The following is a 16408-nucleotide window of genomic DNA, read 5'->3' as shown; positions in this document are numbered from 1 at the left end:
GAGGTTGTGTAATTTAGCATTTGGAGAGCATGAATGGTGTTCAAGGTTTTGAATTCTTAGTGGAGGTCCATTGTTTCCAGTGAGACATGCTCACTGTTGGACAGATTTACTTTGAAGACCTTAGACTAAATGTTGAGAAAGAAATATTTAAAGTGGGTTTCTGGTACTAATATACTATTAGACAAGATGCCTGTATAAAGTTGATCAATCAACATTTGGAGAACTTAAACTGTATTTAAACCAATGTGATGTCACAAAAGCCTGTTAAAAAAAAAAATCCATTCTTTAAAGCTTTTTTTTTCCTTCTCATTTTAAAGACATGGTTACATAATAGTCCTTATATAAATCCTGTTAACCATACTGTAGCCAGCACAAACAACACATTGTAGTTTGCACGTCTCCCCTTAAATCTAAACGGAGAGCCATGCATGGCAGAAAGGGAAGCTGTTCTTAAATGAGGGAGTCCACACGCATACACACACACACACACACACACACACGCACACACACACAGACACACAATGTAGGGTGATGGGCTTCATCTCTCTCTAAGGGTAGGGGGAGTGGCTACATTTGGCCAGGGCTTCAATATAAGCCTTTTGAATGGACCTCTTAGGAGCCCAATCTTTCTTGTGGCACAACTACCAACACCTAAATCGACAACAACGGGAAGAAAGCATTTGTCTGGACTCTCCAGTTTTATTGCCCAATTGCATTTATTTCTTTTCACCGTAATTTGCTTTTCTAGTCAAGAGGCCTTTAGGCAAAGAAACAAAAAGACAAGATGATCGCTCTGTTTTCCTTGGCATTGTTTTTCTTTGCAAGCAGTCTACATGTTGAAGCACAAGGTAAGAACCACTTTTGATCCCTTCGTGCATGAATGAATGAATTAATTTACGTTTCAGAATGCATCTGTTTATGTGTCTATGTGCATATGAGTAATGTGGTAAGATAAATGTAATACTCAAAAACTGCACAGTATCATTTATAGAAATAAGACCTTCAAACGCTAATAAGAATGAGGAATAAGACAAAAAATATGTACCATGGATGAACATAATTTCCTCAATGCTATCACCAGATTTGAATGGTATTACTCCACTATTCATCTCTAAAATACTCCAAGACTCCTCCCACTACACACACGCGCGCGCACACACACACACAGACACACACACACACACACACACACACACACACACACACACACACACACAAAGATTCAGCTCACCCAGACTTTCATAAGCTCTAAAACATCTGCTGCAGGTAATTTAACAGTTGTTTTACAGTTGTTGACAGTTAGTGGAGGATGTGAGCCAACTCTGAACTGACTGTGGAAAGCGGCTATTACCTTTTCTTGAGGGTAAATGCAAGATCAGTCCCTGACAGCCAGTGATGTCAAAAGCATATTAGTGGCTGAAGAGCCACACAGTGAACCTTTATGTTCCCAGCTGTATGCTGGCCGTTGCCAAGTCCATTTTACAGTGAAGCCACTGAATGTATGTATCTGACAGGAGCTACAGCAAGATTAACAGCCTCTGAAAATGTAAAGAGCCGCTCTCTGAATGCAGTTATTTTCCTTCTGAATGTAATGGTCTGTAAATTTATGGGTGTGTATCGATTGGGCTGGACTGGGGCTGATGGAGAGAAGGTAGGGACTGGATGAAGAAGTAAAAGTTTCTTATAGTTTTGGGCACTTAGCGACTGCTCAAGACAGGCCTGATTCACGGAGGCTCTATTCAAGACATAATTCAGCCATTAGTCAGGCATGGCTGAGTAAGGGGTGTGTGGAAAAGAAAGAGAATGGCTCTGTGTGTGATTGACGAGAGAAAAGGGGAGATAATGAAGAAGGACTTTCAAATAAACTCACTGTAACACATGCAAACTGGGAGAAAGAGGCAGAATCTAAATGTCAGTGCACAAGTAGGATGGTTATGATAGCGGGAGTACTGTCCAGCTGTGTGCAATAATTCATGTTCATATCCCACTGACCTCTGCTTGCTCAGCAAAGTGTAGGAAATGAAGTTTAGCCATCAAGACTGTCTGACTGTGAGGGAGCGATTCCATATGTCACTTGTATACACAGATGTGAAGGTCTAATCAGTGTGCTTTTATGCATTTAGGGTTGTGTACCTCACAACCATATAAACTGTGGGACTCCAACCCCATTTATGCAGCAGATGTGTACAAGATGCCAATGGGGCCCAAACACGTGTATTACATGGAAATGCTGAATGATTGTTTTAATTTAAATTTATATCACCCTCTCTATACTACAGGTTGCAAATGTCTCTGATGACTTGGTTATATAACCTATTGTCTAACTACTTGAAATATTATTTGGAGTCTGCTTGCTTACTTTACTTTTTTAGTAAAGTAAAAGTACTTTACAATTTTTAATAAATTGTCAAACATTGTTTTATTTGCATATGTTTATTTCAACATTTTAATATTTTTTATTCTCTTGCTCTATTTTTTATTAAATTAACTTTTTAATAATATTAAAATGTATATTTATTATTGTTATTTGTTGGTATAATTTTGTAATACTTTATTTATTATTATAATAATTTAGATTATTACTACATTATTATGACTCCTTTAGTCACGGACCTCAATTACAGTTTTCTCTGGGAAAAAAAATCCATTTATGTTAAATTAATATCTATCCTTTCTTACACCAAATAGCTGAGTTCTTGGTGGGTGGGAAAGAGGCACTTAAATATTTAAACCACCACGGCACTTCCATTCTGCCGTTCAAGAGTAAACACTTTCCTTCTGTTTGCTTACAAGAGCAGGAATAAAGGGTGGGTGGAAATGGGGGATGGGTGTCACGGGAACTAGTGGGAGCTGGGTATATGGAGAACATTATGTGTTAGAGGATTTGAGATGATATTTGAGAGTTGTGCAAAACTGGTACAAAATCACACCAGCAATGCTGTACAGATAGTCAGCCAACAAAGAGAGCTCTTGCATGTGTGGAGCCCTAATCCAAAAAGCTTAGTTATAAATTTCCAAAACTGGTAGCTGCTGTCATTACTGGAGGGTGTAGTTGATCATTTGATGAGAGATTATTCATCTGTTCCTTCTGGTTACAGCATGCCACTTTGGCACACTGTCTCCTAAGTGAGAGTTTAATTGGAAGAAAGTGAGAGTGAGAGAGTGAATGACTCACAATCTGTAAAAAGGGATCAGATGTGGTAATGATTGTAAGAAATGGGCTAGGATTTAATTACTTCTGGAAAGAGGAGAATATTTCATCAGTTGGTCATAATGTGAATTAAGTGCTGTATAATTAAAGGAGGAGAACAGTACAGTTTAACATGGCTTCTGATCCATGAAACACTCAGATGTTAAGAACATGTATACATTCATTCTGAGCACAGGTTGGGCACATGTTATTATGGTTAAGAAGTTTCCAGCTTAGTCGAGTGAGGAGTAATAAAGGACTACAGTAAAGTAAATGGTTTGATGCAGAAGACAGAAAGACTTGCTAATGAGTCCCATATTTGTTTTGGGCATATGGGAAAGGTTTTCCTACAGATACACTTCACCTGAGTGTAAAGGTTATTTGTAGAACATGCTGGTCATGGCTTAGCAGAAAAAGTGCCTTTGTCTCTGTCTTAATCTTTTTAGATTGACAGGTTGCCCAGCCCATGCTTACATGAATCAGTTGATGGTGTAGATAAACAAAAAGGATTTAAATTTACTTGATATTGTGGGTTAAATGATTTGGCAAAGCACATCTGTGGACAGTTTAAACCATAGGGAAAAGAGAGACTGAATGGTGCCTTAAGCTAAAACGAATTATGTCTGCTGTGCAATCGACACTTTGATAGCGGTGTATAGCTGGCATGGAGAACTCTTGGGTCGGTTTTAGTTTCCTTGATATCTATCATATCTTCCATCATGGAGCTGTGATGGATTAGGGCCTCCCAAGGCTCAAGCAGAGATCAGGAAACATCTTGTGGAACTGAATGAGACAATTATGCCCCTAACCACAAGCAGACATAGCAACTACCAGAGATACAGACACAGCATCAGCTAGCAAACAGTTTTAGAGGGGTAGGGGAACATATGTCCTTATTGACACAAAATGGGAGAATAATGTCTGTGGTAGCCCAGTTTGTGTGCAAGTGTACCATCTGATTCCATTAAATTTGAGTATTTCTTCAGCTGAGATTTGTGTGCCACTGTGTTTCTTCCTGTTTTGTAAAGATTGCAGGCTTCTTTAAAACTTTAAGACATATGGATAAAATCAAACCAATAAAAGGATGGAAGGAAATCTCATATAATTAAACTCATCCTGTCCTTGTAAACATATAAAACAAATATACTAGACCTACTGTGTGGTTTCAATACAAAGAAACCATTAAGAGAGAAACCTCTATTTGTTTCATTTTAGATGAAAGAATCAAGGTCTACGCCAACAGAGGAGACAATATCACTCTGCCCTGCAGACTGGAAGGTCTGTCCAATTTGTTCGGAAACAGAATCAAGTGGACAAAGCTTGAGGATGACTTGACTGAGACCGCCGTGTTGATGTCCATGGGGTTCCACAAGAAGAAATACGGAAAATTCGAGGACCGCGTTTACCTGTTGGGGGCGGATGACAATGATGCTACCTTGGTTATTACAAACCTAGATCTGAAGGACTATGGCACATACAGGTGTGAGATCATCAATGGCTTGAATGACAAGACTGTCGAAGTGGACCTTGAACTGCAAGGTAACTTTAGTTTTTTATGCTGTCACATAAGTAATCATCTAACCTGTAACATTTGTATGTATTCATTTAGCAGGCTCTTTTAAACCAAAGTGACTTACTATTGAAAATTAAACAATCAATAGCCAACTGGTCATAAAACAGCAGATATGTTCCATATATGTGTCTGCATTGACATGTATAATAGACTGTAAAAAAAAATATAAAAAATTGATGATGTGTCTCCAGTTCCTTCCACTGTATAGAAAAATGAAGCCAAAATAGAAACCCAGAAATGGTCGTTGCCGATTACATCAGTTGGAGCACAAGTCTGTGTCAAGGTCCTGCCCATATTCCCACTCCTGCAGATTCAATCACAAGCACAGCTGTCAATAATGATGTTACACCCCATTTTATAGCATCAAATAACTAACTAAAATCAAACTTTTGGGGGAAAAAAAACACTTGAACTTACATCGGCATTATAAGAAATACCTAAAATGACAGAAACCATCTTAGGGAAAAAAATATTTTAGGAGTAATGGAATTTTATTTATATATATATATATGTTTTTTTGGTTCATGTCCCATTCGATTACATGGAGAGGGTGGGTTTATGACCTATACTGCAGTTAGCCACCGGAATCTAAATGTTTTGGCTTCACTTTTCAGGATGTGTGCAGCACACTTGACAAATGAACTGACTGTAATCTAAAACACATTGCCATTACTTTACAAACATATTTTATTTACTTTCTATAGTTCAGAATTTGTATTTGAACAGGTAATTTTAGTAAACAGTCATCAACATTACCACAGAGCTACACATTAGCACTGGAAATGTGAAGGTGCTCTCTTATGTTTCTTTCAACTTTTGTATTTGCCACTTATCATTAGCTCATTCTCCTGTAATACCCTGTAGTTCTTGTTCTTGGCCAAGACCACCATTGCGGACTTGGTTCCAGAGAAACAATGGGGATCTTTACACAGAAAAGTGAGGTGCATGAGCATAATGAAGCAGGCTGGCATAACTAGCCAATGTTACCTTGGAACAATGGAGTATAAGATTGAAAAGCCTAAACCCTGCAAGTAATTTTCTCTCTTTTTGAATAGCTTTTTTTTCTAACACTGTACCATGTAAATCTTTTTAACTAAGCAGGGAACTCTATAAAACTAAGGCTTTTACTAATATCGCTCTTATGCGTTCGTTCATTTGGGCGGTCATAAAATACATTAATCAAATCAACCTAATGTTAAACTAAGTCAAAGTTTTCCTCAGGGGAAAATTCACTTTCATTCACAGGGGTTGTTTTCCCATACTCCCCTCGTTTGGGACGGTACAACTTCAACTTCCAAAACGCTGAGGCTGCGTGTCTGGAGCAGGACGCTGTGGTCGCCTCTTTCGAGCAGCTCTACGAGGAATGGAGAAGTGGGCTGGATTGGTGCAATGCCGGCTGGCTCAATGACGGAACCGTGCAGTATCCTATCACCAAACCCAGAGAGCCCTGTGGAGGCGCAAGGACCTCAGCCGGACTGAGAAACTACGGCAGGAGGGACAAGTCCAACAGCCGCTATGATGTGTTCTGCTTCACAGCCAGCCTTAAAGGTGAGTTAAACAGTTAAATTCTGTATAACATTTAGCAGTGTCTGTGTCCACAACCCTGAAACTCTTTGTTTTACATCACAGGCAAGTTTTACTACCTGATCCAGCCCAAGAAGCTGGACTATGAGGAGGCTGTCATTGCGTGCGAGAGAGATGGAGCTGAGATTGCAAAGGTGGGCCATATGTATGCTGCCTGGAAGCTGCATGGATACGACCGTTGTGATGCCGGTTGGCTGGCCGACGGTAGCGTTCGTTACCCTATCTCCAGGCCCAGGAAGAACTGCAGCCCCACGGAGGCTGCGGTCCGCTTTGTTGGCTTCCCCGACAAAAAGCAGAAGCTGTACGGTGTCTATTGCTACAAACCTCAACCGTGAAGCGCTTCATGTCACGTTACCTGTCACCAACCAAAGAGCAGCAATACATCGGTTTCCTCCTCCAAACTTATGAAGGACTTTTTGCATGAACTAGCCTTAACTGTGACAATGGTCACCGTGATTTTGCCAAGTAAGACATGTTCCTGGGTCAATATAGTTTGTTTATCCTAAAATGTAATCCTACCCCTAAACCTAACCCTACCCCCATAAGTTATCCATAAAATCAGAGGGAAATCACAGGTGAATAACACTGATGTAGAAGCACCAAACCCTGGTTGTAAGCCTAAACTAAACTGTAAACATGTCTGTCAAATCTGATTGGTTGATTGGAATGTATTTCCAGCACCAACAAAGATGTTGCTCCAGGGAACATCTTGCATTAGGTGAAATCACGTTCATCCTGTGACAACTATTATAGAAAGCATACTGTAAAGACCGTACTGCAACATTCACATCACAATATTATTGTAAACAGTTATTTTATCTATTATTTACATTTTATATAGATTTTTAAACCATATGTATGAAAAACAAACACAAACTGCATTCAGAAAGTATATTCAGCTGGAAGGAAAGTTGAAGTCACACCATTTTGATGAAAACCCCTTTTAGTAAGTAGTAAGTGTGAGTTTGTCAAGAATCTCAATTGTGACACTGTAATAAAATATTTAAACATAACAAATAGTATAAACTTGACAGAAAGTTTTTGAAATTTCCCCAAACAGAAAAGCAAAGGCACCGTAAATGGACCTGACACCTTTCTTTTCCTGAAACAATTTTGTGATCTTACTCAAATTCTAATTTCCTTAAAACTATATAGCTATATATTTTTTCTTTTCTTGTGTTGGTGTATTATCCAATGCTCTGAACTGTGACCTTATTTTATCTGTTTGAAATATCAAATGAATGTGTTTGGCCTGTAGTGTTAAGGCTTTATATTCATAAATAATTCCATTGTTTCATTATTCATGTCTACCCTTTGTTTGCAATATTGTGATGTACTTTCTCACCTGTTACTTGCTCTATTTTTTATTTTTATTTGCCAATCATGAGAGAAGCTATTTCTCAGTTTTGAACTTGATGGCCTTGGTGAAGATTTTAAAAGTTGTTTAAATGTGTTCATCCCTGCACATAATTTTGACAAACTGCTGATGATGCATTGAACTTTGCTATATGGCAGAGAACTACACACATAATTTACTCTGAGAGAATCGTTTAGGACCCAGTTGTATTTTTGCAACATTTCAAGACTAGCTTGAGCCTTAGTTGCTTAAGTGTAGATGTAAATCTCAATTTAATGATATTGTAATGCCACTGTTCTCAGTAAAAAGGGAGAAACAGCACTAAAAACCACATACACATACATACAGTTTGATTCTAATAGATTCATTGGAATGGTATGAAAAGCAAAGTGTGGCTGATTTCAGATAATGAGATCTTTTGAACGTAACATCTATTACTTGTCACTTTGTATTGATAGATGTTGTTTGTTTATGGGGTTGGGAGGGGAAAAGATTATCCTCCTTTAAGCTTTGAACTGCAGAAGCCACAGTGCACATACATTATATTTTGTTTGATTTTGTCTATGCACAAAATATCTTTTTTTATTTTCTTTTTTTTATCTGAAGTGCAGTGTACGGTTTATGAATGAAATAAATTTTAAATGAAAAATAAAAATCCATAAAAATTGAAATGGCTTTTGTTCTATTCTTCACTAAACTGTGTTGTAAATCTACAGTGCCTATAACCATGGATGTTGAAGGTCCAGATGCTGAGTATGCAATGTTTGTTGCCGTATGAATGCCAGCTTGGCTGGGCATGGATTAAATTACCCAACAAAAACCATTAAAACAACATGAAATAAGCTGATTGCATAGTACCACATATTCCACTTATTTTGGGAACAGAGAGTTCTCATCATGTTACTGAGTGTGTGTGTGTGTGTGTGTGTGTGTGTGTGTGTGTGTGTGTGTGTGTGTGTGTGTGTGTGTGTGTGTGTGTGTGTGTGTGTGTGTGTGTGTGTGTGTGCGTGTGTGTGTGTAGGCCTATAATATGAGGATTTTAAATACTTTATTCAGAGTAGCTCTATCTCAACTTTAGATCTATGAGAATCTCTATGAGAAGTCTGGGAAGCATTTGCAGGGAAAATTTCTGATTATACAATACTTTATGACTAATTCAGCCTTTTTACATGAAAATTAATACCAGTTGTTTAACATGAATAAATAAATAAATAAATAAACAAATAAATAAATAAATTGATTCTGCAATGGAAAATGGTTGTCTTCCAAGACATAAATAATGAACAATGAAACAGCGGTATACCTGCAGGGAAATATACTTATGTCAACTGAAAATATAGCAATGGGATCACCCAAGGCACATCAAAAGTCTGTTTTTCCTTTTACATTTCATTACGACTTTAAATACAACATATTTATAAAACTATAATCCACAAAGGTATGCAACTTGACAACAGATCCTAAGTGACTGTTATTACAATAGAAAATACAATATCAAACCAAATGGCATCTGCCAACAAATTACGCAAGATGTTTTTTTGTTTTGTTTTTTGTCCTCAGAACTAACATTTAACTTTTAGAGAACTTTTTTCAATTTTTTTACTAAGGAACACTAATACTGAAACACTAGGAACACTATAATGTTTAACTAATAACTAAGAAACCTTGAATTTTTATTTTATTATACATTTATTTCATTTTTTTATTTTTTTGTGAAACATTTAAAAAATATATATTTACTATCATTAATGATTCAAAGAAACTAAGCTTCACAAAACATAAGTTACATCATTTTTGCTATCTGAACTATTCAGATGCTCAAGTGTCTTTGTGTTAGTGAACTGATACCATCTGGTGGTCAACATTAGGCACTGCCGATGAACCACATACATTAGTTACTCATTTGTATGAGCTATTTAGTTATTTATTTTTATAGTTATACTAAAACACATGAAGTGCAATGTCTTTACTCCTGTCACAGTGCATTTCATTATATTGATATATAGATTAATATATTAGATTTATGTAAATTTTACAAGAAAATCGAATTGCGTCCCACATTAACATGCTAGTCGCCTCAGTTAATGTTTGAGAATTATATGTCTACCCTTAAGCCCTTCCCTATAGCCAAAACTCACTCTATATATCAGAATGAAAAAAGACTAGGAACACAAGTATAATAATAAACTTTGTTTACATAGAAGGCATAAAAACGTTCCTTACAATTTGTCCATTTCACAAACATTCTAGACGATCACATTTGACAATAAACAAGTTATACTATAAATATAAAAAGATATGTGCACTTAAAAAAATAAAAAATAAAAAAAATGACAAGAAGTAAATCTTAAAGAAAAAATGCTTGGGAATAAACAAATGGATGACCAGTTCAACAACAAACTGTTACTATGAATCCTCTTCTTTTGGTCCATTGATACACCCCAAATGTCATAATGAAATCCATCTAAATTCTGTGAGTTGCAAATGTCGTCTATTACTCACATCAACGCCAGCTATTGACACACTGTCCTTTACTCTAATATACTGAATTCTGTCAATGTGCAGTTTGGCCAAGTTAAATCCTCAGTATGTTGTATTTTATTACAACAATGAGAAGACAATGAGCAGCTCAAGAAATAAATTATAGGCATCTTGTTAAAAAGACATTTGTTCAAGTCTTTTAAGCATCTCACAAAATACATTCTCTTTAAAGTAGTTTTAAAAAGTCCAAGAAAAAAAAAAACATGAAAGTTGAAATTATGTTCTTATGCTTTCTTTGGTTTATAGATGTAAAAAAAAAAAAAAAAAAAAAAAAAATGGTGGAATTAAATGTATGAGAAACAAGATGTGCATTGTAAACACTTGAAATCAAACAGATGAATATAAATAATCTAAAATCTACATGGCTTTTCAATACTGAATACCTTAAAGTCAAAGTATTAAACATATTGTGTTGACTTTCAGATATCAAAACCATCCACTGCATTGTGCATACAGGTGTTTTCATGATATTATTGACCTTTTTCTACCACAACAAACACTAACTCAATGTGAGCCATTGCTCACTCTCTCTATATAAATATATTCGTTCACATTCATATGTATGATTTCTCATTTGTTCAGCAAGATGTCTGCATACACCTGTGGGTCTTGTAAACTTGAAGAAAGACTGAACGGAATCATACGGCAATTTTTAGTGTGTTAAAAATGTGCCATTATGTTTGCAGGCTAAAATGCCACGAACTGTATAATATTATTCTGGTTGCACTATTATAGCTCACTATATCTGGATTGCGAGTGTATGAAGGCACTGCGTATTCCCAAGAAGAAGCAGAACAGATGGAGGGCAGGTCAGAGAATCTTTTTGTGTTTTCAGAGGCCAGCTGAATGTGTCCTTTATATAGTTTATAAAAAACCATCTCTCTTAAAAGATAAAAACAGAAAAAAGCACTGTTTCATTCCAGTGATATTCCACTCTATGTTTAACTTATTTCAGGTCCTTTTCATAATCTTTTCTTTTCTTTTATTTTTCTTTCAGCCAGCAGGCAGGTCCGTCACATGTTATCAAAATACGTTAAAATGGCCCTTACATTATGGTTGTGTCACCATAGCAACTATTGTTGTGTAAGGTTGTGTTTTACACCATGGCGATGGTGTCGTCGTAGTACATCAACTGATTTTTCTGCAGATCTCTTCTGATAATGGCGAATGACTCCTCTGTATGTCTGATGCCGTTTTGTATATAACCTTTGGAAGTTGGAGGCTGGAAAGTAAATACAAGTACATTGAATTAGTTTTATTTCTTTCTTTTTTTAAAGAAAAACTAATAAAGAAGAAAATAAAATGCATTCTTCAAGGCTGCTTTAAATTGATCAAAATATACAATAAAGACATATACACTGTTACAAAATATTTCTATTTCAAATAAATGCTGTTCTTTTGAACTTTTTATTTAATCAAATGATCCTAAAAATTCTACAACAATATTAAGCAGCACAACTGTTTTTAACACTGATGATAATACATTTTTTAATTTATTTATTTATGGACCAGATCAGCATATTAGAATGAGTTCTGATGGATCATGTGACACTGAAGACTGAAGTAATGGCTGCTGAAAGTTCACCTTTGCATTACAGGAATAAATTACACTTTTAAATATATTCAAATAGAAAACTTTAATAATATTTCACAATACTAATGTTTTTACTGTATTTTTGATCAAATATGTAGCCTTGGTGAGCATAAGAGAAAACAATATTTATATTGGGATGGTTTCTTAAAAATTGACAATGGATTTTCACAGAATACTTACGACTCGTGCAGGAAATCCTAGGCAAATCCCATGAGCCGTCACCTCTGCAGCGAACGGTGGGAACATGCCTCTGGATGAAGCCGTCCATGCACTGGTACCTGATCAGGGAGTTGATCTCATAGCGTGGGCGCAGCTGGCCAAATGTGCGGGCGTTATGGACAAGAGGAGGCTGACTGCAGGACACTATTGACAACAGAGAAACCATCAGTGGAGCACTGAATCTGAAAGTTTATTTTAAAATGTTAGCTGCTTTAAACCGGTGTTTGGTGTTTTAAGCCCCCAACGGCGCCTTCCAGGCAGCGAGGGGATGGGTAGGTTTAAGGTTGAGGGTAGGGTTAGCTGCCTCTAAGGAGCCATTGGGGGCTTAAAACACCATTGAGCGCTTTAAACCACTATAGATATGACTGTAAGATGAGAGCAGTTTTCGATTTTTCAACCACAACCACAGATAAACCTTGACTGAAAATAATCATATATCTTTACATGCCCTATTATTCTATAAATGATCTTCATCCAGAAGCTGAAACCTCACCTGTGCCTTTCTTGCAGGTGAAGGTGAGGTGGTAGTTGCAGGGAACATCATTCCACTGGCCGTCCTCATGCCAGATCATTACCACACAATCTTCCCCTGAGGAGAAGAAACTGTCCGGCTGGTTCGGTCTCCAGTTTTCATATTGCTGTAGGGGAAGCATACAGCTAGTGATGAGAACGGCAATGTGAGGGAGACAACAAACCTAAAGAAATTAGTTTTAGATCTTATAATAATTATATGATGTACACTTGTGCCAGTGTTTAAAAAGTATTTGATTGTTACAGCCGCACCACTTCAAATTCAATCTGGCTCAAAAACAGCAATATACAGTGTACTGTTACATTAAAGTCACTGAACACAGTGTTAAAGCCTTCAAAGGCTTTCAAGCAGAGAATGTTCTTACTGGAACACACAGGAGGTCATTAAAATGACAATGATACAGACACATCAGTAGGGGGCGCTGAGTACATTTACTAAACTGCAATATGGAGCTGCAGAGAGAAGTGTAATGCATTTGAAAGACATTTTAAAAACAGCCAACAGTCGCGGTAAGAGTATTTTACTATCATGGACAAACTTTATTCGCTATATTTCTCTACATCCTCTTTTTTCTTGTCCAACTACTATATTTTCCCCCTGCACACAGCACATGGTGCAGATGTGATGTCCGCAGTCATCTTTCTCAGCTGTGGACAAATGCACTGTGGACAATATACATAATGTATTTCCAACATGACCAATTCGTTTCAATGTATATTGGCATTCTTCTATATCTAGGGTATCTAATTTTTAGCTTAAATTCAAACTGCAAAGTTTGTACATATATTCAAAATAGCGTAGGCTAATTATATCTGAGCGACGCAGGTCGGAGCTACGATCTTTCAGCAAGCCTGTGAATATTACCTTCTTCAAACACAATTCACCTAACGTCCTGCTATTATCCTCTTACAAAAGGAATGTGCGCTCCCTGCTTGGAAATTGATGTAATGCAGTTTTTGACCATCTGGATAACTCCAATGGCACATACTTAAATTCATGAAGAAACAAACTCTTAATAGAGTAACTCTTCTGTAAACAGAATAGAAAAAGAGTAGAGCAAACTCCAGCGGATTTGTTTATAGTACCTCACTGATACCAAATGGATTGAAATGTCACCCACTCACATTCTAGGTCTGTATTATCTTTAGTGCAGCCTGTTCCAGGTGTTGCTCATCCTTCACACCTTCATTACCTGTCCACACCTGTAAGCTTCCTCTCAACTCATTTTATTTTTATCCTCCAGTCCGGAGAGGACTTCCACAGCTGAAAACTCTTATCTCATACCCCCCAGGGTTTTTTTGGCCCTTCCCCACAAAATGCAGCCATTATCTTTGAAGTGAGAGCCCAGTCAGGACTAAACGACTGTAATTGGCCACTTTCATGTTCAGTGGAGGAACACCTCTAGAACCAGGGAGCTGTTTGCATAATATGTCTTCTGTTTTCCTTTTTTTCACATCTACATATTATTGCTTAAAGTTCCCATTGTTTTTATAGTAATAGGTTTTTAAAGAAAAAAAGTAAACTTTGTATGTTTGCATCAACACCATTCTTTCACAACACATTTTAGAAACTAATAAGTATGTTTTGAAGAATGTTCTTACCACAACTCTACCATCTGTCCACCGGAAATCATTCTCAAACATCTTATCATTTAGACCAATCCACTGGTATTCATGGCCGAGGCCTACAAGAGGAGAGAGAAACAAAGGTAAATTCACTAGCAAAGTATCCTTCCTCATAAATAACCATCATTATTTTTGCATGGAAATGTAACTGAAGGCGTAAATTAGAGCTGATGATGGACAGAATGTCCATAACTTGTTTTATGCATACTCACGGTTGATGTACTGCTGCTCATCATGGGACAAAACACTAGCAAGGTGTGCCCCCTGGAGACGACATTCATGCTCTGCTGTGTCCCAGTTACGTCGATGAGGATAGTATTTGTAGCAGTGGCCCTGGAACTTGTGCCAGCCGTAGTTACATGTTTCGGTGTCTGTGGAAAAGGATGTATGCATTACTGTTGATTTAATACACATAAGATTGACATGTAGACCCTGAAACTGAGATAATCCTGTTGTTGCAAGTCGGAAAAAAGGTGCTTCATATTGTCTGCTGTCAATTTCTTTTTATTAGTCCTTACCTTTGGGCTTACACTGTAAGGCTGTTCTTATCAGTACAATAAATCAAACCTCTTTTGTTCAGTGGCACTCTTTTCAAGTGAGAATGATTTCCCACTCACACTGGACCAGAGGGAATATGATATAACTCCCTTTCATCCTCATTTTAAATTACTTACATGCCAGTTCAGCAATATCACTTAGAGCAAAAGTTACTCCCATGTGTCTATCAAATCAGGAAGCCAATTCATTTTTGCATACGAATGTCTGCAGTGCTGTGGAGAAGATTGGATGCTTTGCTCTGAGGCATTGTTTAAGAAAGATATTATAACAAAGAAAATTCTGTCAAACAAATAGCCACTGTAACCGCTTGGGAAACTCAAAGAGTTTTAAAGTAAACATATTATCAACCCAGCAAGTTATTAGTCTTGTTTCTAGATCAGCATTTGGTTGCATTCAATTTGCAAATAAAGTGTGTCCTTTCAATAACAGAAAGTATGTTTATGTACGCCAGTACAATCAAGCTACAGCTGGTTTTTGAGCCACAGTCTCTTCTGGTACAACTTCAGTCAGACTAAAGCGTTCACATGATATTTTGAAAAGACAAATTATTGTTTTAGCCCAACTGAAAACAAACTTTTAAAGTGCATGTAAACGCACTTACTGACTGTTTGTGGACCAGCCCTGCTCAACATCAGGCTGATAGCTTTGATTGCTTGTTTGAAATAAACAGTAAAATCATTAAAACTCTCATTAACAAATTATTAACCAATATATTATGCATCAGTAAAAATATATGTTAAAATACACAAACCATAATTGGCTTATGACTTGAATGACATAATTACTTAATTTTGCATAGATTGCATTCAGCAGTTTGCTGCATTTCTGCTTTCTCTGTAAACAGCTGTCTGCGCACTAACACTCTGAGGGGGCATTCACAGAGAACTCCTTTTTACAGTTTAAAACAAGAGACACTGGTCAGAGGAATTAAAAACGTGTTTTATAAACACTGTGTCATGTGCGAGACATTGCAAAAGATGCCTGACGTGAGTGCAATGGTCAAACATGTCTTTCTAACGCATGTGCATAGAAAAGCAATGGAAAAAAAGCACAGAGGAATGCAAAAATTAATTCTGTGTGAACAGCCCCTGAGACTGAACCACTTACATTCTGAGTCACTGCTGAATCACTGAGTAGTAACAGGAGGCAGTTCCTCTACAAGAGACACTTCTTCATATCTGTAATGTTGATGCTATCTCAAGTTTAAGATAAAGAGATTGTTCAGCGTACTCAAGAGGGTAATGCATTCATGACGACAGTTTACAGTTGTTTTAATTCTGACAAAAGTCAGATGTGAGAGATTTTGATACGATTAGTATTTTAGTTTATGAAGCATTTTAATGTGTATAAACACTTGTAATGGTTTGACGGGATAAAACTCTCAAGAAGGCAACCTCACTCATGTAAAGTGCAAATCAACGTCTACAGTGTAATAAGGGAAAGAGTGATGGCTGATGGTCTTAACAGCTGTGCTCAAATGATCTGTGAGAAATGGTATCCTCTTAAATAGTGGAAAGTGCAGCATCACTTTGTCTGTCTGCTAGCATAAAACGGTTTTGGAACACACCCAGTTTCTTACATAAAATCAAAATCTATCAACTTTCAGAATCTACCAAACTGCGAGTCACACGCATA

The 16408-nt window shown here is 37.0% G+C and overlaps 2 protein-coding genes across 3 annotated transcripts in view; one reads left to right on the top strand and one right to left on the bottom strand.

The window, feature by feature from the left end:
• Positions 1–412: 412 nt before the first annotated feature.
• Positions 413–8369, top strand: hapln1a (hyaluronan and proteoglycan link protein 1a). 2 transcript variants are annotated; one of them, XM_084113772.1, is made up of 4 exons: positions 413–848; positions 4406–4729; positions 5985–6311; positions 6393–8369. In XM_084113772.1, the coding sequence occupies exons 1-4, from the start codon at positions 785–787 to the stop codon at positions 6680–6682; spliced, it is 1005 nt and encodes a 334-aa protein (XP_083969898.1). In that variant the 5' UTR covers positions 413–784; the 3' UTR covers positions 6683–8369. The 2 variants fall into 2 exon arrangements, with proteins under 2 accessions (XP_083969898.1, XP_083969899.1); XM_084113773.1 differs by having other exon boundaries at positions 616–848; positions 6009–6311.
• A 1512-nt stretch (positions 8370–9881) lies between these two features.
• vcana (versican a) overlaps positions 9882–16408 on the bottom strand; it is a 46305-nt gene continuing 39778 nt past the window's right edge. Inside the window, exons 11-15 of the mRNA XM_084115524.1 lie at positions 14428–14586; positions 14192–14274; positions 12552–12696; positions 12020–12202; positions 9882–11467 (exon numbers count right to left, since the gene is read on the bottom strand). Coding sequence (XP_083971650.1) covers positions 11319–11467; positions 12020–12202; positions 12552–12696; positions 14192–14274; positions 14428–14586 — 719 coding nt within the window. The 3' untranslated portion in view covers positions 9882–11318. The remainder of the gene's footprint in view (positions 11468–12019; positions 12203–12551; positions 12697–14191; positions 14275–14427; positions 14587–16408) is intronic.

This window comes from Abramis brama, assembly GCF_963993115.1.
Source record: "Abramis brama genome assembly, chromosome: 5".
In the NCBI taxonomy this organism is placed as follows: Eukaryota; Metazoa; Chordata; class Actinopteri; order Cypriniformes; family Leuciscidae; genus Abramis; species Abramis brama.
This window is presented reverse-complemented; position numbering and strand designations above follow the sequence as displayed.